Source organism: Cyanistes caeruleus, chromosome 25 (assembly GCF_971803275.1).
Source record: "Cyanistes caeruleus chromosome 25, bCyaCae1.hap1.1, whole genome shotgun sequence".
Taxonomy (NCBI): domain Eukaryota; kingdom Metazoa; phylum Chordata; class Aves; order Passeriformes; family Paridae; genus Cyanistes; species Cyanistes caeruleus.
The window spans coordinates 6,375,368-6,400,339 of record NC_141725.1 but is presented as its reverse complement, the minus strand read 5'-3'; the positions used below and the strand labels follow the sequence as shown (position 1 = coordinate 6,400,339).

Genomic DNA, 24,972 nt, shown 5'->3' with positions numbered 1-24,972 from the left:
TCACTGCAATCTGAAACATACAAATTACCTTATAAAAATCTTTTGTATTAAGCACTTACCTATAACATGGTGGCAAACCAGCACATTTACATTTTACCACATTAGGCAGAAAACAGAGTCCAGTGAGATAAAGATTTAGCTGTTGGTCTAAGAATAAAACTTGTGGGAAAAAAATTACTCATAGGATCATAAACTGGTTTGTGTTGGAAGAGATTACAGCCTCTCTCAGTCTAAATGGGACACCTTCCACTATCCCAGGTTGCTTCAAGCCCTGTCTGACTGGGCCTTGGACACTTCCAGGGATCCAGGGGAAGCCACAGCTTCCCTGGGGACCTTGTGCCAGGGCCTCATCACTCACAGGGAAGCTTCTTGTCAGTGTCCCATCTAAACCTGCACTCCTTGTACAAGGTAAGTGCTGGAACACCATCCCTTGTTTCTGTCTTTCTGCCTGTGCCTACACTGGCACCCACATTGTAACAATGAACTGATGAAAAGCAGAGGGGGGCATTTTGCTTTCTGACCACTAATTTTATGGTGCGTGGGTAGATTTTGCAGAGAATAGAGAAGTGAAAATTTGTTCAGAATTTGGTACATAAATCAGGAATATCAGTACTTCCTGCTTTTATAAAGTTTTGTTCCACTTATCTACGTCTCACATTAGAAAAGCTGAGCATACTCTGAGATTAGAGGCTACTACCTGGTGTAGATCAAACTGAAAAGAATCAGGCGAAGTACAACTGATTCAAAGAGGGCTTTTTGCCTTTTATTACCTTCTGGACAAGCACGGCTGATGCTCCATCATCAAAACAGTCAAACTGTAACAAAATAGGAGAAAACATGGTTCTGGTCCACAAGATCCAAACTTCAAGAGGAAAATAAAGCTATGGAGAGTCACATTTTACAGGCATAATTAGAGCAAACACTTGGAAAAATAAAGTCAGCAGAAAGTGATTTGTCAACCAGTTACAGTTTTAATATAAAAAGTTTTAGTCCAGTCATAAGCTTAACTGTTCAAATGAAAATGAGTAGTGGAACTGAAATCTTGAACAAGATGCTTTTGTTTCAACATCAAGCTCGTTGGGTGACAAACAGAGTCAGAATACACCTGTCCACACCCAGGGTTGCTGAAAACGGTGTCTGGTTGTTGCTGAACACCACCAGACATTAGATTTCCTGAGGCGTATCTTCTGCACTGTCACAGCAGCTGCAGCTTGGGGGAGTTTACTGACTTTTGGCTAATTGTACACAGGTGTATCTATATACAGTCTACAAGGATTCAGTGAGGACAGTGAATAAAAGACCTTCTCATTCTTTCTGGACACTCCTGGACTCTCCCATCAGTGGAGAATTTTGCACACAGGGTATTATCACATCACATCACATAGATATTTAGGTTTTGATGGTTTACATTTAGCACCTCTCAACTGTACTAAATTCAACCGAAAACATCCTAAAAGTTGTGTAAAGAAAATACTGATAACCGTCACAATTTTCCCAGAAAAAACCCTCACCAAAATGCAAAATAACTATGTGCCTATGTAACCCTATGTACACCCATGCCAACTGTAGCTTCTCAGAAAAAAATGAAATGGCATGTAAAAAAAATAACACCTTTAAGAATAACATTGTGAACTGTTATTCATTCTGCCAGGAAGATACAGTAATAACTGCTTAGAAGGAGAAAAGACTGAGAAAGAAAACATTTCTCCTTAGGGTAAATGAAGTTAAATAATTCTAGCAAACTATAGCAAAAAGGGGAAGTATTTGCTCTAAATTAACACAAAAGGCAAGCTGGAAGAAAGATGGCAACTGTATTTTTGTCAACCTCTTATTATACAGTAACTTCCAGGAAGAGCTTGGAGTATATTACTATTATCTGGAAAAATAGTAATAAACTCCCAATCTTCCTACCAAATTACATCACCTCTAGAAGTGTTTCGGTCTTTTAATACCTAACCTAAGGCTTTATGCCTACATATTACAATTGAGAACTTATTTGATGAACAGAAATTTAAAAAATTCTGTCAAATACTGGTCAGTTGGCAGAGGGTTTCCAGGCCCTGGCATGTCACAAGGTTGGAACGCTTTCATCTGCACTTTGACTGACTGAAGCCAGCAATCCTGTTTCCAGAGACTCTCCCACAGACATTTACTCCTGTCATCTCTTGCTCTCAGTTAACTTAGTCTTTAACAAACCCCTATTTTTGTTTCCAAACCTTTCACTTGAAGTTGTTCTCTCAGATTAATTCCTTTGAAACCATGCAAAAAAACCTATCAGTATGTTTTAACTTCAGATAACTTCAACTCATATTCTGTAATTTTTTTAAGTTAACAGAGCTATGAATGAGTTAAGGCACCCAACTGCCCAGAAAAAAAAACCAAAAAACAAAAAACCTTGGGCTAAATACAACGAAGTGTTTAGCAGTCATTTAATTGCACAATCATCTCCCTAATTTGTAGCACAATGCTGCCAATAACTTTAGGGATCCTAAGATACATATACTAGAAACTCTGCGACTGTAATGGACAAGGCATTGACAAGACATTCCCAAGGTTCATTTTGGATTCCTGGCTCCTCAATGTAACTGCTACTCCTAATGTAATTAGCATTTAGCAGCAAGATCAGCATGTTCTATCAATGAAATAAATATGCACACAATCAATACTAATGGTTCAAAAGCTCAAACACATTATTGAAATCAATAAATTTCTGATCTTTCTTCTGTCAATCCAAGATTGCAGAAACGAGACCCTTGGCAACAACATTCACAGCTCTCAGACCACAGAAGCTTCTGCAAATGCATTCTAGGCCTGAAGGTTTGTTGTCTGTGGTGCCTGTGAGGTGTTTTACTGTGTTCGGAGCTGGTAGTCTGTAAAGGGGAAAAAAACAAAAACCCAATTTTAGTAATTTGTCTCATTAAAAGGAGTAAAGCAGAGCAGCAAGTTGGGATAAAGTGATAAAATGCATTCTTATATAAATATATATTAATGCAAGAATATTCAAATATCAACAAAACACTGAGAGGGGGAATAGCCTTCAACTGAAGGAGGGAAGGGTCAGATGGGATATTAGGAATAAATTCTTTTCTGTGAGAGGGGTGAGGTCCTGGCACAGGTTGCCCAGGGAAGCCATGGATGCTCCTTCCCTAGAAGTGTCCAAGGCTGGGTTGGACGGGGCTGGGAGCAGCCTGAAATAGTGGAAGGTGTCCTTGCCCATGGCAGAGGTGGAACTGGATTAGCTTTAAGGTCCCTTCCCATCCAAACCAGTCCGGGATTCAACAATTCTATAAAATAAACTTAATCTTTGTTTAGAATGACAATGAGAATGAGCTCTAAAGAGATAAAGGCAATTATGGGTAGTCATGCTTAAATGCCAGAAAAAAATTAATTAGAAAAAAATAAATGAACAAACAAAAAACCCCACAGAACACAATGAACCCAAAATGACACCACCATTACAGCAACAAAAAACCCCAAGGGAACCAAACCCCACCATTTTTGCTTGCTAAAAAACTAGTATTTTGTACTAGACAGTGTTTTATACATTTTAAAGCTGGCAGAATGGTATGTGTGAGCATACTGCTAATGATGTTTGTTCTTAAATTTACCAAATTCCAGCTCAATTAGAAAATACTTGAACAGCATTACCACTCTACCCCATTGGGTCTTTCACTAGGACACCAAAAAGGGCACTAGAAAAGAAACAGTGTAGCTTAATCTAATGTGTATCTAAACCAGAGAGTTCCATGCTAAAATATATGAGCTTCAATTTGTAGGTGTATTCTGGAGAAACAAAATATTCCCTTCCTCTCACCTCCATTCTGGGTGATGTATCTGACCCAGGGCAAAGCCTGGTAGCCACTCTTCTCAATTATCTTTAAGTAACGCACCTGGAAAGAAAGATCTGTAAGCTATAGTCTCCCATGTTGGCCAAGCAGCATTTAGCAAAAAGAAAAGCAAAAAACCCTGCACCTTTATGGGTAAAAATCTGTCTTATGGATAAAACTTAACAGGAATCACCAAGATGAGAGACACCTCACAAGTTAGAGACCAGCATGTGAATTTATCAGTATTTCTGTTTTCAGTCACTAACCTGGATTCCTGAAGTGGTGAAATACGGAATCTCAAACTTTACGCTAATGGGAGGTTTTCCTTCCTTGTCTTCAGCTTCAACACTTGGAAGTCCAAAGTGAGCTCTCATCAGGTATTCTTTTCCACCCTACCCAAAAAGGGAATTTTTTTTTTTCTTAAACAAAAAAGTAATAAAAAATTGCAATGATACATGTAATTTTCTTAATGTCAAACTGCTGAACTCCACTATTTATTCCAGCTCTTCTCCAGGGCTTCAAAGGGATGTGTTTTTATTTCAAAAATCCCTTTTTTTAAATAAAAATATGTGGATCCAGCCTAAGGCATAATTAATTTTCTTCCAGCATCATACTCAAAAATTCAGATTAAATAGTGACACACAGCTGCACTATCACACCAATAGCATAGGATTGAGCTCATGGAACCACCCAAGAAGTAGAGCCTGACAAAACTCAAACAGCTGCTGCTAAAGCCAGGCCAAGGATTACACCACCCAGAGACATCACTCAAAAATCTGCTCTCTACCCAGGTTCTGAAAAAATAACCAAGTGAAACAAATATAAACAACATCCATTAGCAAGTTCCAATCTTTAATCCATGGAAAAAGAGCAAGAGTTCACTGCTAATTGTCTGATAGCGACAGAATTTGCTTTAGGCAGGGTCAAAATGTGAATGAAATATTAGTAAGTAATTATTACACTCTTGAGTGGTAAGAGTAAAAAAATAACACTTACTGGAAAAGATTTAATGGACCAGACAATTTCACTATTCTCTGGAACCCATTTGACACTTCCAACAGTGGTTTTAAACTTTGGCGAGTCTGCATCATTTGGAACTGGGATGTGAATCTCCACATTGTTGGCAGTTGATCTACGCTTAAATTGACTCTTTGCCTAAAGAAGACAAAAAATAAAGCAGAAAATCAGGGTCTAACTACTTCCAAGATGCTGTCAAGCTCAGAGAGCTGTGAGACGCATAGCTCCCCTGCACCCCAATCTGCAACCTGAGAACCAGAACAGAAACTGAGATCCTAACTTACAAATGAAGTCTTCAAAAGTATCCAAGTCCCACAGAAATACTGAATACTTCTACAAAAATGCATATACTTCTCATCATGCTTTGAAAACAAACAAAAGAAGACTAAAATTAGCCATAACTATTTAAGGATATCTGACCTTGATCATGTACTCAATGCGGCTGTGGGAATGTTTCTCAATCACAGACTCAATCCAGATCAGGGGTTTTACCTGGTGGGGAAAAAATCACATCACAGCTCTGAGTTTTACTCAAAGTCACTAAAATGTTGTTTACTTTTTACACAAAGTCACTAAAATGTTGCTTTCCCATAAAACTACACTCAGTAAAACCACACAGAAAATGCAGTCTGGGGTGTTCAAAATGACAGAATTGTGGTTTTATAAGAAATAATTATTCAAATGAGCAAGCATTGCTATACCAATAAGCAAACGTACAAGAATTATAGGCTTAAAAATGTATGTCTCAGATTAATCCCTAATAACAAATACTTGCATTAGAAAATATTTGGTAGTTTAACATACTAGGGACTGAACTATTTCTTTGCTATAGACCTTCTCTAGACCGAATTTTTTGACTTTTCTGAAATGAAGGCCATCTTTAACACCATGGTTGGCATACTCCAATAAAACTAAGTGACATAAATACTGTTGTTAACAAGTACAATGAATTGTTACACTGACATTATGTAATTAGATTAAAAACATAGACAGAGTATTTCAAAAACAGTTTCAAGAGAAGTTGACAATAGAGACTTATTGCAAAGTTAAGTCTAAACTTTCTTCATTGTCCACGAGCAAGCACCAAGTTTTGCTATTAACAGTTGACTTGAAAACCCATGTGTTGCCCATGTTTTAAGGAAAAAAAAAATGGAAGGAAAAGCCATTGTGGCTACAATGTAAACCATTCTCATTTTAAAAAGGTAAACATCCAGACTCACGTGGGTATTGAGGCGATAAGACATGAGCTCAAATTCTCCGTCAGGTGGAATGAAGGAGATTGTCCTGTCATTCTCAAAGCGAGAGAGACGAACACACTGGTGGAACTTCACATCTTCCAGTTCTACTGATTTACTTTTCCCACCTAGTAGAAAACACACAGGTCACACAAACTGTGGACAAGTCTCACCACAGCACAGCTGCTGCCTGCTGAGATTCCTCCCTTTTAGCCAACTTTCCAGGATATGGGCAGCAACTGTCCCGCTGTGCTGGGCACTGCTGAGACACCTTGAATCCTGGGATCAGTTTTGGGCCCCTCACAAGGAAAACATTGAGGGGCTGAAGAGTGTCCAGAAAAGGAAACGGAGCTGGGGAAGGGGCTGGAGCACTAGGAGCAGCTGAGGGAGCTGTGGGGACTCAACCCTGGAGAAGAGGGGGCTCAGGGGGAGCCTTCTCACCCTCCACAACTCCCTGGCAGGAGGATGGAGCCAGGTGAGGGTCAGGCTCTGCTCCCAGGACAAGAGAAAATGGCCTCAAATTGTACCACTGGAGGTTTTGGCTATATTTGGGAAAATTTCTTCACTGAAAGGATAGTCATGCACTGGCACAGGTTGCCCTAGGCACTGGTGGGGTCACCACCCCTGGAAGTGTTCAAAAGGACTGTGGACGTGGCACCTGGGGACATGGGTTAGTGGTGAACATGGTGGTGTTGGTCAGCAGTTGGACGTCATGATTTTAGAGGGCTTTTCCATCCTTCATGATTATGTGATTACAATGCTACCCAAGTATCCCAAAACTCAAGACTCCAGACAGCATCTGTCATGATTATCACGATACTGCAGCACTCACGGCCTGTATTATCAAAGAGAACTTTGTCATTCAACCCAAGGCGCAGCTCTGGCATTCCTGAGAGGAAGACTCTCATTTTAATGGATCCAACTATCTCACTCCGTAATACGTTTCCATTGGCACTGACCTGAACAAAGATGAAGAGGAAGGTAAGGCATCTCTGATGTGGTGTGTTGTGACATCAAGAAACACTCCCACCCTATTCCTATACCCTGAGTCTTTCGTTTGAGGAATTGATCCAGTAGAGTGAATTAGATCAGGGACATGAAGGCACAGAGAGGAAGAAAGGACATATCCAAAAATCAGCAATACACACACTTAAAGCGTTATTTGTACAGGATTTCCTTGGGGGAACTTAATGATTACACTGCTTTGAGTGCCACAGCACACCATCCACAGTCAGACTTTTTTATTGCAGGTTTTCATACAAAAAGCCCCTTTATAACCCTTCCTACTACAATTCTCACACAGAAGTACAAGATACCCACCAAAAGGTTAACGGACTCTATGACATCCAGGAACACCTCGTTTTTCCTGTATTTTATCCCTTCTGATCTCCATGAAACAGCGTTTGTAACAGTGGCAGGTGGGCGTGGGGCTCCAGTTTCAAGTTTGTGGCCTTCCTGAGTGATGTACCTTCACAACCATAGAATTGGCATGGATAAAAAGAAAATTAATATTTTTGATAATCAGAACACACCAAAACATTTGTTTGCCTATGGAAAAAGGCTCAAAACATTCCAAGGGCTTTGTCGCTATAAGTGATGCAGAGTGATACTTACTCTTGTAAAATTTTGCTATCAGTGGTTTGTGGATAACCAAAATCCATAAGCTCATCTAACAACTCATAAATAATAACAAAATTATCCCTAATGCTCTCTTCTTCCAACTCCTTGAAATATTCAGAAAAAACCTGAAATGCAACAACAGGAGGGAGAGGGAAAAGAAGGACATTAACTGCGGAAGCACAGCACATACAGAAGGTGTTCTTGCATCTAAAATAATAATCTTCTAAAGTTCCAACCTAAATCCCATACTTCCAAAATGGCATTCTGCTCAGATCAGCCCCAGGAAATCCACCACAATTAAAACACATACAGAGAATTCTAGAAAAAACTATTATGAAAAATATTTAATCTGGAGAAAATATTTTTCACACTAGATACAGATGAACCAAACACAAGACTTGTGTGAGGCACGACACATAGATTCACACCAATTCACAATCTCCTCCATGTGCTCAGGTCTTGTGTAACTCCTTACAGCACTGTGCCCCATTCTCTGCCTACACAGCTACAACATATCAGTGCCCTTATTAGTGTTTAAGGAGATAGCTCTACAAAATAATCAAATATAAAGTAAAAATTCTATTATTGAAATTCTTAAAAAATGTGACAGTACTATGCACTTCTATTGAAACAGAAAAAACCACAAAGGTTACTTCTGAAATATACTCACCTGAACTACTTTATATAAAAATGAAAACACCAGTGATACACAAGCATTTTTCTTAGAAGTTGCAACGACTGATAAAGGATGTTCAGGAGCGTGCAGTTTAAAAAAAGTTTACTAAGTGCATTTTAAAAAATCTGATTTTAGGCAATTAGAGTTGCCTAGAAGAATCATGCACTAGCTTTTAACTAGAGTAAAATTCATAAAAACACTTCTCTGGACCTTATGCTGCTCGTGCATATTACACTATGTAAAGCAGAAAAAAAAATTTATTTAATACAATCATCTTTACTGATTATGTCCTCTTTATGCCATTTCACCCATGCTCCAACTTGCATTTTGACATTATTAAAAAAACCCCAAACAAACAGCAACCCTTGGCATGTCAACACATCTGTAGCATAAAGGATACGGTACAGGTTGTTATGTTTAATCCACATGAAACGAACTCCTCCATGTGCTAAAATAGGAGAAAGAGTCCCCTCTTCTTCCTTTTCCATAAGGATTGGCATAAAATGTTCCACCTCTGACATGTCCACATCTCCACGATAATTCCGACAGATAAGAACCTATAAAGAAAGCAACCAAATCCTTGTATATTCTCTTTCACTTATTTTTTTCTCTTTAATGAGGCCGTTATCATGCAAGACGTGCAAATGCCTGAAAGGCCCCTTTAAAGTCATCCAGCTTTCCTCCAACCTCTCTGCATTTGTAAGTGCAAATCTCAATGCCAAAATACTATGCCGATTAGAACGCAAATAACTGTATTTAATTGCAAAGTCATGTATTAATATTTTCCAGACCTATCCTTCCCCTGTTATTGCTCACGCTCTAACAATGATTTTAGGATAGGAATATACGCAACTCCCCTGAGGCAAAGCAGCTACAAAAAGGGTAGAGATTAATCACCCCAGGGATGCCGCTTCACTCAACATCTCTACCGGCGAGGGGCTACAGGCGACAACTCCCCTGTCCCCGCTCGGCTAATCCAGGGCTGACAACAAGGCGGTGCCGGGGAAGGTAACGCGGCCCCCGAAACCTTCAGAGAGGCGCGGAAGCCCCAGCTCCGCGCCTGCCCCGCCGACCCCCCCGCGGCCGGGCCTCACCTTTCCCTTCAGGTCCAGGACATAGACAGCGCTGGCCGACATCGCCGCGGCCGGGCCGCGTCCCGCCCGCCTTCCGCTTCCGCGGGAAGTGACGTCACGAGCCGGAACCGGCGGCTGCGCGCAGCGATACGCGCGGTGCGGCGGAAGGACACGGCGAGCAGACTCGAGTTAAATAGTACCGCCGTGCTTTTTACCCCCAGGACTGTCCCCGTAGCGCTGGCACGGCCCGTCCAGGGTGAGGTGGGGCGCCGGGCACACACTAAGCACCCAGGGCTCAATGGCGCCCGCGGCGGAACCTAATTCGGGTTAAGAACAATATTCCGATTTAAGCGGCGCGTTAGGGTTTCGAACATCAAATACACGTCATCCCTCAGAGGGGTTAAGAATCGTAAAGGCGGGTTTGGCGCTTCCAAAACTCCACACACAAACTTTGCTCAGCTCACTGCCCCGATTTTATACGTATATCAGCGCCAAAAAAGGCACGAAGGCAGCGTTTTAATAAGTTACATCGAAGTTACAAATTGCAGCAGACCACTCTGAAAGAGCTCAAGACAGAAATTATACTGTTTTCCAAAAAAATCGGATTCAGTACCCGGTGCACAGCAAGACAGTCATTATACACTCGAGAGACACACTGATTATTTATTTCAGAATCGCACAAGCCTGGGTGCTCGGTGGGATTCCAGAAAATCCGGCACATCAGCTACCAAAACTTGGACATAGAGCTTGTTGGCTGCTATTTCATGTATTAGACCTCTCCTCTTGCTCATTAGGATTCAAAGTATACAGAGATCAAATATCAAAGAACATCCTTTTGTAAGACAATTTTATATATTTCACGTTTTGCAACATGGCCTCTGACAGAATTTGATAGAAAGTAATTGTACAATTCACATAACTTAGAAGAGAAACTTAAATGTGAGACTGTCAGACTCTTCCCTTTAAAATGGGAGAACTGTTAAAACCAAAGAAATAAAGGAATGCTTTCCATCTGGCTCACAGTAATTAATCTCACTATAAACACGAAAAAAACAACCCTCTGCATCGATGTAATCCAGAGCTCCTCAGCGCAGAGGAGACATTGCGGGATGTCCGGTTTTGAAAAACAAAATTATAAAGTAAGACAGTATAAAGTCATAAAAGCTCAGAAGATGTATTAGACAATATGGAGAAAAGACATTTTCATGGCAACCGTGCTTGATACAAACAAAACACAACTCCCGCTCCAGAGCCGTGAAAAGCAGCCCGGTCATTTAGTCCAGCTGACTTTGGGAATGTCGTAATGCTCAGTCAGAGTATCCAAGTGCCTGTTGAAGTCCTGGGGGAGGGAAAGAGAAAGAAAACGGGTGCTGACATCACCAAGTTGAACCATAAGACTTCCTGCGTCTCTGATTGTGTTTCATAAGGTGAAACAGTTTCTTCAACCCAACAATAAACACACGCTGGCCTGAGGAACTCGGGAAGTTTGTTTTGAAGTTTTGCTCACCTCCACTCGCTGCTTGTGGGTTTTCGACGCTTTCTTCAGGATCCGTTCCATTTGCTGCAGGAGACACAGAAGGGCCGGTTACTCCCGGCACTCGCAGCCCCCCCAGCGGCCGCGCCCGAGGGTTGACTGGGTTTTTTAAAGCCTTACCCGCTTCTCCTGCATCTTCTCGTAGGCCACCTGCGCCGGAGTCCGCTTGTCCAGCCCACGCTTCTTCTCCTCCTCTTGCTTCTTGCTGCTCACGATCTGCTCCAGGATCTGGGCCTTGTCTTTCGCCTTCTTCTTCTTCCTGCGGGAGCACCCGGTCAGCGCTCAACCCCGGGCTATGTGTCCCCTCCTTACCGCCCCCCGTTCTCCCCTGGTTCCCCCCGACCCCACTCACCGCTTGCCGGCCCCCAGGGCTCCCCCGCTGCCCTTGAGCCGCAGTGGACCGCGCTGCACCGCCTCGTAATCCGCCATGGCGGAACGGCCCCGCCCGCGACCCCTGCCGGCACCGCCGCAGCAGCGCGGCCGGAGCGCCTCTGGGCCGGGAACCGCGCTCGAGCCCCGCCCGCCCCGCCGTGAGGGGAACCGGCAGCGAGCCCAGTCCGGAGGTATCTCCGTGAGAGGAACCGAAGCGTGACTTGCAAAATGTGGAATATATCAAGATTCTTTTAAATGAGAATGTTTTTAATGTAAACTCTTTGTATACTTTCAAACCGAATCAGCAAGAAAGGAGACCTAACGAGAGGAAAGACAGCAGCCCTTAGTTACGGGAACTAACAAGCTTTAGGGATATAGTAAATCAAAATGTTGATGTATGTGTATGTATACATTGATAATTTGGCAAAGGACTCAAGGTCTGTATATCCTGCAGCTGAACTATCTTCATTATAATACTTAAGATCATGTCTAAGGGTTGAAAAGGCCCTGCTTGGGTGCAGACCCTTCCCCATTGCATGTGGAGAAGTTAGCTGGGGATTGGCTAATTTGTATGGAAATTACTAAATAATCTTAATAGAGGGGTTGACCTTGGAAAAACACCAACTCTGAACTGCTGTAAATAATAGCATGGAAAGCCCAGTGGGGTGTGTTGGGATTTGTGGAAACCTAACAAGCATCCAGGCTTGTGCAAATAATATTTCTCTCAAGTGTGTTATTGGCTTGTTGCACACCACATAGTAAATCTGCTTTTGAAGACAACAGGACTGATTAGCCTTGAGAACACCCAGAGGTCCAGGCAGACCTGGACCTACACCAGGAGAAACCAGCCGCATCCCTCCCCACGCTTCTTGTTGCACCCCGAACAGAACCATTCCAGATAGCTTTTCCTATGTGAAGATGCCCTGAGGAGCAAGCCTGCCCAAGGAACAGGTTTTCCACCAGCCAGAGGGAACCAGTGACCCAGAAATAGAGACTTTACAGATTAATGAAAAAGCAGCCTGCTACATACGGTGCAGCTAGTGCCTCCTTCTTTTTTCTCTGTTTTTCATCTTTTATACAGCCTGTAGCATCACATTTCTGTTCACATGTATGAACTGTACACTCACACATCTTTTCAGTGTAAAGGCCATATATGTATCAGTATGGATGGATGTCATGCTAATAACCATTTATTAGCAGTAGGATACATCAGCAGATGATGCTGAAGAAAGGGAGCAAGCAGACTTTATGGGTACTACCTCCAGTATAAACTACCATCAGCATTACTGTTTTATAACAATGTTCATTAAGGGAAAATACTGGCACAGGCTGGCCAGGACAGTGATGAAGTCACCATCCCTGGAAGTGTTCAGAAAACATGTGTATGTGGCACTTGGGGACATGGCATAGTGGTGACCTTGTCACTGCTGCATTAATGGTTGCACTCCACGATCTAAAAGGGCTTTTCCCTATTTTTTACAATTCTGACCCTTTATTATGAAAAGTGAAAAGGAAAGGAGGAGGGGCTACCAAATTTCCCTCGTTTGGTGTTAAATTTTAAAGAAGGAAAACACTACTAACACTTTTCAGTAAATTCGCCACATCAGGTGAAAGCATGAAAAAGCAGGATCCACTGGGTCCACCTGAAGCTGAAGGGCACTAACAAGCAGCTATTATTTATTTGGCTAAATCCTGTAACCCGAGACTTTGTGATGCACACAAGAGATGGGTGAATGCTGCTGGATAAGAGCCGCAAGCAGCCAGACTAAAGATTTGATGAAATGCTCCTGTTCTGATACTTTGCAGCCTGTAGAAGTTGGTTACCTGATCCTCTGCTGTACCTGAGCCTCATTGTTGCAGCTTTTAATAACTGAATATCCAGACGACCTATAAAGGTGCCTTTGAGGAAAGAACTGACAAGAGTCAGTTTTCCCAGCTCAAAATGGGCAACAAGCAAACCATTTTCACTCAAGAGCAACTGGATGCATATCAGGTATAAAGCAAACTAAATGGCTGTTTGGACAGGACATTGAATAATGGCAAAGGTGTTGTTGGGTTTTTTAAAACAACACCTTTTAAAAATTAATAAGTAGAAGTACTGAATTGCAGCAAGGATTTTAGTAACATAGTTTGATTTTTACATCAGAAAGAAGGATTATAAAATACTCCTAATTGTATGCCAAAAAGAAATCTTTAGTGCTTACACATACACTACGGTATAACTTCATTTAAGTGATTGCATGGGAAAAGTTTGGACCTATGTATGCTAAAAACTGTCATTATGTGTTATACCTTTTCTAATTTCATAGGACTGCACATTTTTCACAAGGAAAGAAATTCTGAGGTGAGTCTTCTGCATGCATGTTGTGAGTAAAGGACAGAGATTGCTGTAAAGGCAAGTTACATGTGGGGTGGGGTAGAGTAGTTCAAAAATAATTTTTAAATGAATTTACTCAAAGTGATACCTTGGGGCAATCTGAGCATTTTTGTTGGCTTTTTTCATTTACAAACCCTATCCTAAACTGAGTCAGAATTCTAAATTTTGTATTCATGTACTAGTCCCTCTTTATTTATTAGAAATAAGTGCAATGAATTATGTCTTAGTGGCAGGAACATCCACAGTTCTCTCATATGGTTTTCAGACAGATGATTCAAAGTGTACTGTTATTCTCTGGAATACTTTGGTGGTTTAGGAAAACTTCTATGATTGTGTCAAGTTTTCTTGTAAATGATTATACTGCTGCTCTAAGATGCATTTTCCCCCAAGTCTTCATGTGCCTCACTGAACTTCCCATTTAATCTTTGGCCAAAGGATCTGATAAAGGCAGGATCAGGATTCTGTTCAGGGACTGAGAGTCCTCACTCGAAAACATGAACATGTTTTCCTCTCATAAGGGTTTGGCTGCATGTCCTGTGTAAGCATTTTCACCTAACAGCTCTATAAAGAAGTTTTGTGTACTTTTCACCAGTTACACTATGTTGCTTGTTTTTTCCAATAAAAACTGTTAATGACTGATCTCCATCTGGTAATGCATGCGAAGTGTGAAAAATTAGGTGGAAAAGCAAAACACCTTGTTCTCAAAAGTCTGAAGAGCCTGTTCAGCCAACAAGCCTTTCTCTCTGTCTCAGGCTGTTTTACAGGTACCGAGATCTGGCCCCACAGCTTGTTCCCCTTGACTACTCCGACAAACCAGCCGTGACACTCCCCTACGAGCTCATCGGCAGCATGCCAGAGCTCAAGGTACCGAGCACACGACTCGAGTGACACATTTCAGTTTCATCTACCCTTTCTGAATAATTCATCCAGGACTAATTGCTGGGAGGCTGACATAGAAATAAATATGGACTATCAAAGTCAGAAGTCTTTCTGGAAGCTTCTAGTAATTCCCAGAAAACACCCTAAAACAGCACAAAGGTTGAACAGGGGTGTGGCTGTGTCTGCTTCTGATACAGCATTAGATAAGAATTTAAAGGCTGAAAAGGGAAAATTTGCCGAAAAGGTGATTCAACAAAAGTAATCTCACTCCACTTGCCTTACCTGCACTGAAATAAATGCTAGTAAGGATGACCTTCCCTTGCTCTGTTTCCCAGGACAACCCATTCCGCCAGCGGATAGCAGAAGTGTTCTCAGAGCATGGAGACGGCAATATGACTTTAGATGATTTTTTGGACATGTTTTCTGTGTTAAGTGAAATGGCTCCCAGAGACTTGAAAGCTTATTACGCTTTTAAAATTTATGGTGAGTAAGATGTGTAAAAAGTAAGCAGGGAAATCCTGCAGCTTCATGTAGGGCTGCAAAATCCTCACTTTGTCACCATAATGATTTCTAGTTACCATTTCTTTTAGTAGCACTTGAATGTTTGTTCTCCCTCTTCTAAAAACTTCTGGCTTTCTTTATCCTTTTGTCTCTAATTTATTTGGTATTAAGATTTGCTTGAAATTTACAACTTGAAATTATCTGCAGTTGTCAAGAGCTGATAAACATTAAGGAATATTTCTGTCTGAGGGGCTGCTTGGAAAAGTACGGTACAGGGGATTTGGCTGCCTACGAATCTGTAGGGTGAATTGGGAGGGGCAGGCAGGGAAGCACACTGCAGGCTTTTTTCTCCAAGAACAAATGTAAAGGTATTTTTTTTAAACTACCATTTACAGTTACTTTCTTTATGATCAGCTAAAGACAAACAATATATCAAACCCACACAATCTTGCTGGAATAATTTAATGATGGCTAGGCTATGTTTAGCCATTAAACTACTTACAGTTGTTACACTTATGTATGAAAAGGAGAAATTGAGATTTTTTTATTTTGTAACTCATTTCTTTTACAAGTAGATAGAGGTAACTTAATTTCTGATTTGAGAGTTCTACTGAAAAAAATTCATCACAGCCTGGAAACCAAACCCTTCTACTGGGTCTTGGCAAAGAGCCATGCAAAATGCAGACTTTTGTCACTTTAAATTAACTTTGTCTCCTTTGTCAGACTTCAACAATGATGATTACATATGCAAATCAGATCTGGAGAAAACTGTCAACAAATTAACCCGAAATGAACTGACCCCAGAAGAAGTCAGCCTTGTGTGTGAAAAGGTGATTTACGAGGCCGATGTGGACAACGATGGCAAGCTGTCCTTGGCAGACTTTCAGCATATGATCATACGAGCTCCAGATTTCCTCAGGTAATACTTGCTTTTAATTTCTAAAACAAAATTCTCTTAGTTTCCTTGTCAGAAGCCTCTGAAGTATGTGCTTACATCTCCTCAGCATTTGCAGATCACCACTCTTCCCTGGCAGGTTCTAGTAAGAGCTGCCCACTGCAAACACTTCAAAAACAGGTGCTTGAAAAAGCCTGGAGGCTTCTTGACTTGCTTTTGAACTTCCAAAGTGCTTTTTACATGATAGAAGGTACTTGTAACTTAAAAATTTAGTATTAGCACTCAGGCTGCATTGGCAAATGCATGAGATTTGCTCATTCAATGCTTAATACAGCGTTAATGTGGTTTCTGATGCACATCTTACACAAAACAGCACTCAAATCTTGCATTTATTTAATGTACCCAGTCTAGGGAAATGCTTTGACAAATAAAGTTTCCAATTTATCACAGAGACCTACAATTAATTGTAGTAAATACTTCAAACAGAGTGATACATAAGTGGTCATGATTTCCTTTTTTTAACAGCACCTTTCATATTCGAATCTGAATCTAGTTGACCATGGGGACGGGAACTCTTCTGGGACTTCCAACAACTCTTACTTCACCTGAGATTACCAACCATGAAAGCACAAGATGAGAGGGCCAAAGTGGACAATTTCTGGTACTTGAACCAGCCAGAGAAGTGTCTTTCATTTATGTCCTTAATGAATTGTCCCTTTTAAGCTCTTCATCAGGATTTCCCTGTAATTTAGCAAAATGTCCATTCCCTATCATCAGGTAGAGCAAACCTGGCCTGGGCAGCCAGAAGGGGAGTATTTTTTTTAAAGTTCACACACCACCAGGTAGTAAAGGAACTTGTATCAAGCTATAACCTCTAAAAATTCACCTAAAAACACCTTAACCAGCAAAAAAATCCGTTTAGTTTCAAAAACGTAAGTAACTCCTATGGTTATTTATGGTCTTAATAACTGGTCCAGTGAATCAATTCCTTAAGTATTCTCCCACAGTGCAGGATTAACAATGAAAAAGTCAGCATAGTTTAGAGACAAGAGTCTACCCCAGGTCCTGTCCCTCTTTTTCATTTTCAGAAATCCCTATTTTCCACACCCACCAGGGTGCCTATATACTAATAATGAAAAGGACTGAAAACTTAAGTTTGCAAAATTCTCTTTTCAAAAGAAGTTTATTTATGCAGTGTTCAGGGTCCTGTACAAGAGAGTAAAAACAGACATACTGTAATAAACAAGTTTTGTTTTAATACAAATATGAAAATCAATGAGAAGTGTTTAAGAAAGCAGTTGTAATGTGGAAAGGGTGGCAGCCAAAAGTGATCATTCAAAAATACAATTTACAGTTATTTTTACAAATCTTGGGATGCATTAAACTCCCTTCAAAACAAAGCTGTAAGTCCCAACTCACACTCAATGTAGAGCAGATGATTCCTGCAGAAAGGCTGGAGTGACCAGTTAACCAGCCAGTTACCTTTATTAACCACAAAACCTCCAGGGATCAGTGAAGGATGGGTCAGGTAATAAGGCAGCCTGGAACACTCAGACTGCAGTTACCATTCACGTTCTTTTGAACAGATCTTTAATTAAGCTAGAAATGAAGACACAAATTAGTCATCATTCTTCCCCAAGCCCCACAACTTCTACAAGTACAAAGGAGCCCATCCTCACACAGCTGCTTGTGCATATCAGCATCTCATATGAAAGGAGAGACCAAATAATTTTCAGCAGCAGTAAAGAGACTTACAATAATCCATAGGATTTATAAATCTGAGGCTGGAAGTCTGATGCTGGCATAAGGTTCTGATGTCAGGAAACTTGGGCTGTGCCTGTCAGTACAGGACACAGACAACATCAGTGTTAAGCGTTAGAACAACAGCTCCACCACTTATTGACAGACTGACAGGTCTCCACCCCAAGGAGTGACGACTATGCAAAATACTGCAACCTGCCTCAATAATAAAATCAACCACAGGATTCCATGATACTCAATAATATAAGGGAATTTGAGAACATGCTAAAAAATGGGTTTGTTTCTCTACAAAACAGATGTTAATCGATTACCTGACATTTTAGTGCTATTTAGACACTGAGAATGAGTAGTAAGCACAGTTAGTTTCAATTCCTTCAGTGCCCCAGTTTTACAGATTTTGTACCCAATTTCCGATCTTTTTTCCTCTATACTTGAAGAAAGCTTAGACACAAGTAGATTTTTCTATGTATCTACACAGTACCTCTCTGACAATTGCATTTTTCTTTACATTCATATTTAATAAACACAATAAAGTAATTGAATGATGTGATGGAACCAAACTGCACTTCTCTTAGATTTAACGCCTGTGTTTAGTGACACATAGCTAAGCCCAAGCGCACTGCAGTGTCTTTAACCTTTTCCTCTTACACTTGAATTTTAGGTTTCACATTGCTTACAGATTTCATGTCTGTGTAGAGCCTTCATATCCAGAAGTACAGTGATGACTGTAGTCACAGTAACTGTATGAGACTTCCTGAGATCAAGCAATAATGTTGTTGTTCGTAAACCCAACCATTTCAAAGGAAATAATGTTATAATTAGGCACATAATCACATGCAACAACCAGCGTAAGTTTAAACAGAAGGTATTCACTACAAATAATTCTGAATGCAAGAGTAACTTCAGATTTAGAGAGTGAAAAATCACAATACTATCCTTCATATTTTACCCACTTGTAAATGAATATGGTTTGCTTTCCCATCTTGAGATCAGTTATTGATACAGTCCACAAGCAAGAACCAGTATCATGGCAGACCCATGCTATCAAGTCAGATAAAACGCCAATTTTTCCAGTCTCTCTGGAAAATAAATCTGGCTCAACATCTGGCTGTATAAAGCACAAGACAGATGCAAGACAATCCACAGTTATTACTAAGCCAGAAGCAAATGGTTACAGTGATGTAGGAAATCTAGCCAGTCTTATCACCACCCCAGCTGTGCCTCAATCATTTCTTGAAGCACACACAAACTCTTTAAAAAACTCCTTAGCTCAAGATAGGGGTGCTGCTTGTCCAGTCTGTGGTCTGTGTTAACTACACTCTGAAGCACACACTGTCTAGAAGCCTCTTCAGTAACTTAACATGGTTTTATCCTACAAATACATCAGTGTGTCAATCCACTACAGGGCACGTTCATCAAGTCCTCATGCTAAAAAGCCACAAGTAAACAAAAAAATCAAACCATCATAAGGTTCTGGTTAGAGGAAAGCTTTAATCAGGACAGAGATCATCTAAATGCATCTAAAAATGCATTTTTATAAACTTACACAGTGAAATCTTTTTCCATTTTAAAACAGGCCACATTCCTGTTGGGCCCAATTGCATGCTGAAGATTTATACAGTTTAATTGTGACTCCAACAGATATCTAACTACAGCAGCACTTACTAGGTGCTACTCTGAGGCCCAGAGTTCAATACCACAAACAAAAGAAAACAAAGCTGGTGAGTAAATTCAATAACTTCAAAATCAACTTTAATTTTACCCTTAAGTGCAGTTGATAATGTAAACAAAGCATGTTTCAGTTCCAGCGAGCTGCAGTACACAGCTAGTGTGTTCACTGGAGGCAGGTACACCATCACTGCAATCCAGTGATGACAGCAGCCTCGGAAGCTGATGCTCTTACTGCCTCCTTTTGTCAGTCTAAGCCAGAGGCAGGCTCACAGCCCCTGACCTGGGAGCAACCACCCACTGAGGAGCTGTGCCTGGCTCTTGTATTTCACACATCAGAATACACTGGACTGGGTTTCTGGGAATGACTAACAGACTGCTTCTGGGGAAGAATGTGCACTGACATGTCCTGTGAACAGGCTGTTGCTGCCTGACAGCTGCAGTGACTAACACACAGCAGCAAGGCCAGTCTCAGTCTAAGAGATAAACTCTCTTTTCATAAAGTGTTCTGATGTGCAACATTTATTTGCATATCTGAGCAAGTGTGCTTGGGAACACACAAATGGGAGCAGTGCAATATGTTTCCTTGTCATGATTTAAAACTACCTACTGTGTCATGATAGGTCTAGAGTCATTTCCAGCTGGAGAGTGGTAAAGCTACCCATTCTAAGGTGACAGATTTTGTGTAAGTGTCCCTGCTTGACCCTGGTTCTCCAAGAACAGATGACAGATCATCTGTACAGGACTCAGTGTAGCCATCAGCTCCTGTTAAACACATCTGAATGTCTGGAGTACTTAATTAAGCACAGTTAAGTCTAATATGGATGAATTAGCAATGGTAAGGACCCATTCTATTTACAACACACATTCTTTTTTTAAAAAAAATAGAGATTCTTTTGAGGAGAATTTTTTAAAACTTCAATCGTACTTGTGGATTGTCTAGAGTAACACAACTGATAAAGGAGATAAAGAAGTTTCTCTGTAGTAGTAAAGAGGTGGAGCTGCAGAAAGCTCCCTTGTACCACTCCTGCAAAAGCATCAGCCTGCACTGCTCACCTTGGTGCATTTCTGGGATGGTCTCACGCCACTGTTCTGTGTACAGCTACACACTGGATATGCACATATACCACATATCACACCTGTACTTCATTAACAGTGGCATTTAAGTTTCTTATTTTGATCATAACTTCATCTTTCTAAACTGGATACATGACAGATACGAATGAAGATGGAAGTCTGTCAGCAATGGTGCTGCATCTCACATGTGTATCTGTTCTTCCTCTGCTAGACAATACACATACCCAGTGGCAATCTGACAAAAATAAACTTGTTTCATCTCCAAAACTGAAGAGTCAGACAATTACCAAAATAAAGCATTTCTTATTCAGATGGTCACAAAGTGACAAGGTATGCTAGGAGCACTAAGTCCATGGAAAGAGGAAACCTCACTTAGCACAGGCACAGTCCAGCTCAGATTAAGGCCGTGTCCCTCACAGAAGAACACATCGGAAAAAGCTGCTTTTCTTTTGCTGGTCTTGTGTGATTTTGACTCCCTGGTTGCTGCCTTGTGGGCTATTGCCTTCCTGAAGATGGAAAGAATACCCAGTTATTTATACTCAGCAGATTCTCCCATCCATACTTCATTTGACCATTCTGCTGAACCAAGCCTAACATACACAAAAACTTTTCCCACAATCAATAAGATACTTCACTCATTTATCTGTGCCTTACACCAGCCATGATAGAAAACCAGAGAACTGCATCTGCAGCTTTTGGCTTCAAGCAGCTCACACTGTGCTTATGCCTCAGCTTCCACCAACTCAAAGACAACTGAGATTAAAAACAAATAAATTACAGAGCGTGTCTGGCTCTTGTTGAAAGGCCTAGGAATCATCAGCAAGACACAAAATATCCCACTGCATCAGTTCATATCTCGTCACATGAAGGTGGAATTACCAGTAAGAGTAGAAAGAACCCTCATTAGCTTCATTTCATATTCCTAAAGGAACAATCCAACATCACTGTGCATTTACTTGTTGTAGAAAGACAACCCAATTGTTACTCAGGATATTTGCGCAAAGATTATCCAAAACTATTAATTCTTTACCTATTCTTAAACGGTTTGAAGCTTCTACCCTGAAGTATAATGTGTGCCTCCTCTATCTCTAATACATGTGGATTTCAGACTGCAAGAGTGAGAAGTATCATAAACTGCTCTACCCCCCGCCTGACTTTTATTAAACAAATAACAGATAATTTTATTTAGAAAATCTCAACCATTGCAGCTAACTCCTGAAATGCAGAAGACAACCAATGTCAGAGCCTGACAAACTAAGGATACATTTCTAGAACTTTCAATGATCTTTCATGTAAGAGACTATGATACATTTTTTATACACTGTGAAACAGTTCTTGCAATGTGGTTTTTTGTTTGCTTTTTTTTCTTATTTAAACCCAGCATGGACAAAATCAAAGTAACTCACCAACTTCTTGTCCATTTTTGCTTTGATATCTCTTGCAAGAGTGAAAAATGCCTGTGACAAGTCAAACAGTTTAGTGTTACAAAATAAATGTTTTCTAACAGTTTTGTTTAGCAATAAGCTACCTTCCCAAGTTTTGACATACTACACAAGAACGCTAGGCTTTCAGTATTTTTCCCTCTGCTCCAGGTTTTAATGTTCCTTCTCTAGCTCCACAATCTTCCTTCCTGAGTCACAAAGCCACACTGCCACCCCCAGCCAGGGTCTGTGCTGCAGCAAGTGCTTAACAACTCATCTGTGGTACCCAGCAATGGAGTTCTGCATCGTACCAGGATGGGCAACTGTCCACACTGCTGGTTTGCACAAAGAGGACAAAAAATACAAGAGAAAGGCATCAGTACTTACATTCTCTATGTTTATATTTGCTTTTGCACTGGTCTCCATGAATTTAATCCCAAAACTTGCTGCAAGCTGAACAAAAGCAGATTGCACATTAGTTGAACAATTACAGGAACAGCTCCAAACACAATCCTGGGCACAGCATCTGTCCCTGCTACCACCAGTCATTGGAGCTGGGGATTTACTCACGCAGAACAATTAGCAAAAATTAGAAACTAAATCTCACTGCAATTGGCATCTGTTATCACTGGCTTTGCTCTGCTCTTTTTCTTTGTGCTCTTCACTCTGCACACGTTTTAACTTGCACTCTTTCATTTGTTTCTTGCATAGATAGCTTGTCAGTCTCATAACAACCACAGTGCAAAAAAGCCTCTGCAAAAAAACCTTCTGACATCAGAAAAGACAATCCCATCTACCTCTGTCTCAGCAGCTTTCAGCCAAAACAGACATTTCCTCCATGTCCAACTCTAGCATCCTTTTAGAAAAGTCACACTCCTTGCCTTGCCATCTGTTAGGTAATTGACAAGAATCCTTGACACAGGTTCTGCTTTTAATCACAGTGTGGAAAAGCACTGCTATGACAGTTTGGGGAATGTTCTGTCATTCCACTCAGGAGCACCACTGTGGTACCATGGCAGCGTGCATTCATCAGTGCAGCTCTTAGACTCTGAAAAGCCCAAGTCAAAATACATTGAAGCCACAGCACTTACCTTCTCCCCTTGCTCTCTAGAGACTTGTCTTTTGTCATTTGCATCACATTTGTTCCCCAGGATCATTTTTTCAACATCTGGAGAGGCGTGCTGAGACAAACACAGACCAGAGACTTGGGCTTGGCTTTTGTAGATAAACATTGCCAGACAGATGAGGCACCCACTGAGTACCCAAGACAGTCCTGAGAATCTTGCACAGATTTCTAGGCTCCTCCAACCCCTCATCCCAGCATGTGCGGTGACTGCACCATGGCAGCTCTTGGATCAATTGTTGTGCAGGACACCGTCACATTAGGTGCACCCAAAAGTACAGGGGCTACAGCCCTCACAACAAATCACTATCAGCCAAGGCGTTCCAGAAGCTATTACTGATTTTCATCCCACTTACCTTCCACGTACCCCGCAGCACATGATGAAATGCAAAGCTTCTGAAGCAATTAAGCTTCAGTTACTTTCAGAGGAAGAAATCACACCTTTAACAGTCAGTAATAAGTAAAGGGAGAAATTACCTCTTCAATATTCCTCACCCAGTTCCGAATATTTTCAAAAGACTTTTCATTGGTGATGTCATACACTAACATAATGCCCTAAAGGTAAAGAAAGAGAAAGGTTGTTTCAGCAGGAGTTAAAGCTTTATCCATAACAGAGAGGAGCAAATCAACAGTGGCTATTTTTAATAACTGGTTCCCATTTATTGGCAGTGAGATTGGTGTGTGGGACCTGTATTCATAGAGTGAAGCATGGAGGAAGCTGCCTTTCCAAAGTCCCACATCATCCCAGCACAGCTCCAGCACCACTTGGAGCAGGAGCACAGCTGTGAGTGTCCAGCCTGGCAGACCACCACGCTGGGAGAGGGTCAGCTGTGAGTATTCCACATCAGACCCAGGTGACCTGACCCACCAGTGGGTTTATCACGACCCCTGTCACAGGATCACCAATTTGCTCCTACCATGGCTCCCCTGTAGTAGGCGGTTGTGATGGTTCGGAATCGCTCCTGCCCAGCTGTGTCCCTGCAACAGACAGAACATGGGGCTCACACAAAGCACCTCCACATTACCTCCATTTTACACTACCAAAAGATTGAAATAAATTTGAACCAGTCTCCAGAGCACTAGAACTATCTTTTGGGCTCTAAGATACCATAAACTACTGAACAGCATAACTAGATAAAAACCTAACACATCCCCACGCACACCACAGAGCCCCAGCTATTAGACGCTCGCTGCAACAGAAAAGCCTTACCAGATCTGCAGTTTGATTCTCTTGCCATCGAGCTCTATCGTTCTAATTTTAAAGTCGATACCTGAAAGGAGAATCCATTACTTTAGTCACAGGTCCTGCCGAAAGGGGGGCTTTCCCTTCAATTACGCTGCTGAGTTTCACGTCCTCGGTGCTCCCTCCCCGCCGCTCCCCAGCACCGGCCGGCTCCCAGGGGCTGCGGGGCCGGATGGAGCAGCCCCTGACGGACCCCGTACGGAGCCCCCCACTATGGCAGCGAATCCGCCCCTCCGGAACGGGGACCCGAGGCCGGAGCTGCGGTAGCCGAAGCCAAAGCCCCGAACGGGACAAGCCGCCGCCTCCCCGCGGGACCCCCGGGCGGGCCGGTACGGAGCGCAGCGAGGCGCGGCCGCGGCCGGCGCTCACCGATGGTGGAGATGAAGGTGGCGTTGAAGGCGTCCTCGGAGAAGCGGAACAGGGCACAGGTCTTGCCCACGCCCGAGTCGCCGATCAGCAGCAGCTTGAACAGGTAATCGTAGGTCTTCGCCATGTTGGTGGGCACCGGCCCCGCCCGCCACACGCTCATTGGCCGAGCCCGGCGGAGAGCGCACGGAGCCGGCACGCCATTGGCAGGAGGCCTTGACGCAAGTGTAAGTGGCGCTACGATTGGCTGTCGGCCCCACCGCCGGTGTCCGTCATTTCCTGTTGCGGATAGGCGAGGCGTAGTGAC

The 24,972-nt window shown here is 41.9% G+C and overlaps 4 protein-coding genes across 16 annotated transcripts; 1 reads left to right on the top strand and 3 right to left on the bottom strand.

Moving 5' to 3' along the window:
* Nucleotides 1-741: 741 nt before the first annotated feature.
* AP1M1 (adaptor related protein complex 1 subunit mu 1) lies at nucleotides 742-10,787 on the bottom strand. The gene is made up of 12 exons (XM_023943004.2): nucleotides 9,470-10,787; nucleotides 8,776-8,932; nucleotides 8,370-8,437; nucleotides 7,694-7,824; nucleotides 7,400-7,547; nucleotides 6,912-7,038; nucleotides 6,065-6,207; nucleotides 5,265-5,336; nucleotides 4,824-4,982; nucleotides 4,094-4,219; nucleotides 3,815-3,890; nucleotides 742-2,870 (listed from the first exon to the last, which is right to left on the bottom strand). The coding sequence occupies exons 1-12, from the start codon at nucleotides 9,509-9,511 to the stop codon at nucleotides 2,848-2,850; spliced, it is 1,272 nt and encodes a 423-aa protein (XP_023798772.1). The 5' UTR covers nucleotides 9,512-10,787; the 3' UTR covers nucleotides 742-2,847.
* CIB3 (calcium and integrin binding family member 3) lies at nucleotides 9,579-24,132 on the top strand. Of its 10 annotated transcripts, none has more exons than XM_086862940.1 (7): nucleotides 9,582-13,347; nucleotides 13,664-13,698; nucleotides 14,484-14,595; nucleotides 14,946-15,093; nucleotides 15,835-16,030; nucleotides 16,532-16,667; nucleotides 19,344-19,484. In XM_086862940.1, exons 1-6 carry the CDS (start codon nucleotides 13,297-13,299, stop codon nucleotides 16,551-16,553), a joined length of 564 nt encoding a protein of 187 aa, XP_086719066.1. In that variant the 5' UTR covers nucleotides 9,582-13,296; the 3' UTR covers nucleotides 16,554-16,667; nucleotides 19,344-19,484. The 10 variants fall into 10 exon arrangements, with proteins under 10 accessions (XP_086719063.1, XP_086719066.1, XP_086719071.1 ...); XM_086862943.1 differs by having other exon boundaries at nucleotides 11,453-13,347; nucleotides 14,484-14,854; XM_086862937.1 differs by lacking the exon at nucleotides 16,532-16,667 and having other exon boundaries at nucleotides 9,579-13,347; nucleotides 19,344-24,102.
* On the bottom strand, nucleotides 10,084-11,460 carry FAM32A (family with sequence similarity 32 member A). Its single transcript, XM_023943005.2, has 4 exons — nucleotides 11,335-11,460; nucleotides 11,103-11,241; nucleotides 10,956-11,009; nucleotides 10,084-10,787 (listed from the first exon to the last, which is right to left on the bottom strand). Exons 1-4 carry the CDS (start codon nucleotides 11,409-11,411, stop codon nucleotides 10,719-10,721), a joined length of 339 nt encoding a protein of 112 aa, XP_023798773.1. The 5' UTR covers nucleotides 11,412-11,460; the 3' UTR covers nucleotides 10,084-10,718.
* Nucleotides 17,162-24,843, bottom strand: RAB8A (RAB8A, member RAS oncogene family). 4 transcript variants are annotated; one of them, XM_023942781.2, is made up of 9 exons: nucleotides 24,669-24,843; nucleotides 24,267-24,327; nucleotides 23,974-24,034; nucleotides 23,534-23,611; nucleotides 23,025-23,114; nucleotides 22,321-22,386; nucleotides 21,919-21,969; nucleotides 17,762-17,843; nucleotides 17,162-17,605 (listed from the first exon to the last, which is right to left on the bottom strand). In XM_023942781.2, the coding sequence occupies exons 1-9, from the start codon at nucleotides 24,826-24,828 to the stop codon at nucleotides 17,601-17,603; spliced, it is 654 nt and encodes a 217-aa protein (XP_023798549.1). In that variant the 5' UTR covers nucleotides 24,829-24,843; the 3' UTR covers nucleotides 17,162-17,600. The 4 variants fall into 4 exon arrangements, with proteins under 4 accessions (XP_023798549.1, XP_086719062.1, XP_023798550.1 ...); XM_086862936.1 differs by having other exon boundaries at nucleotides 17,762-21,018; nucleotides 24,669-24,828; XM_023942782.2 differs by lacking the exon at nucleotides 17,762-17,843 and having other exon boundaries at nucleotides 17,512-17,605.
* Between the last annotated feature and the right edge of the window lie 129 nt (nucleotides 24,844-24,972).

Bases quoted from the DNA above. Each gene is read 5' to 3' on its own strand.
- FAM32A (XM_023943005.2), bottom strand. From the start codon at position 11,411: ATGGCGGATTACGAGGCGGTGCAGCGCGGTCCACTGCGGCTCAAGGGC. The intron at 11,242-11,334 runs GTGAGTGGGGTC...GTGCTCCCGCAG, and splicing joins GCCCTGGGGGCCGGCAAGCG to GAAGAAGAAGAAGGCGAAAG. The intron at 10,788-10,955 runs GTGAGCAAAACT...TCCCTCCCCCAG, and splicing joins CCCACAAGCAGCGAGTGGAG to GACTTCAACAGGCACTTGGA.
- RAB8A (XM_023942779.2), bottom strand. From the start codon at position 24,828: ATGAGCGTGTGGCGGGCGGGGCCGGTGCCCACCAACATGGCGAAGACC. The intron at 23,115-23,533 runs GTAATTTCTCCC...TGTTTGTCTCAG, and splicing joins GGGTGAGGAATATTGAAGAG to CACGCCTCTCCAGATGTTGA. The intron at 17,844-21,918 runs GTGAGTTACTTT...CTGTACTGACAG, and splicing joins CAAAAATGGACAAGAAGTTG to GCACAGCCCAAGTTTCCTGA.
- CIB3 (XM_086862937.1), top strand. From the start codon at position 13,297: ATGGGCAACAAGCAAACCATTTTCACTCAAGAGCAACTGGATGCATAT. The intron at 14,596-14,945 runs GTACCGAGCACA...TCTGTTTCCCAG, and splicing joins GCAGCATGCCAGAGCTCAAG to GACAACCCATTCCGCCAGCG. The intron at 16,031-19,343 runs GTAATACTTGCT...ATTTTAAAACAG, and splicing joins CGAGCTCCAGATTTCCTCAG to GCCACATTCCTGTTGGGCCC.
- AP1M1 (XM_023943004.2), bottom strand. From the start codon at position 9,511: ATGTCGGCCAGCGCTGTCTATGTCCTGGACCTGAAGGGAAAG. The intron at 7,039-7,399 runs GTGGGTATCTTG...ATCTTTGTTCAG, and splicing joins TAGAGTCCGTTAACCTTTTG to GTCAGTGCCAATGGAAACGT. The intron at 3,891-4,093 runs GTTAGTGACTGA...CTTTCTTTCCAG, and splicing joins TCACCACTTCAGGAATCCAG to GTGCGTTACTTAAAGATAAT.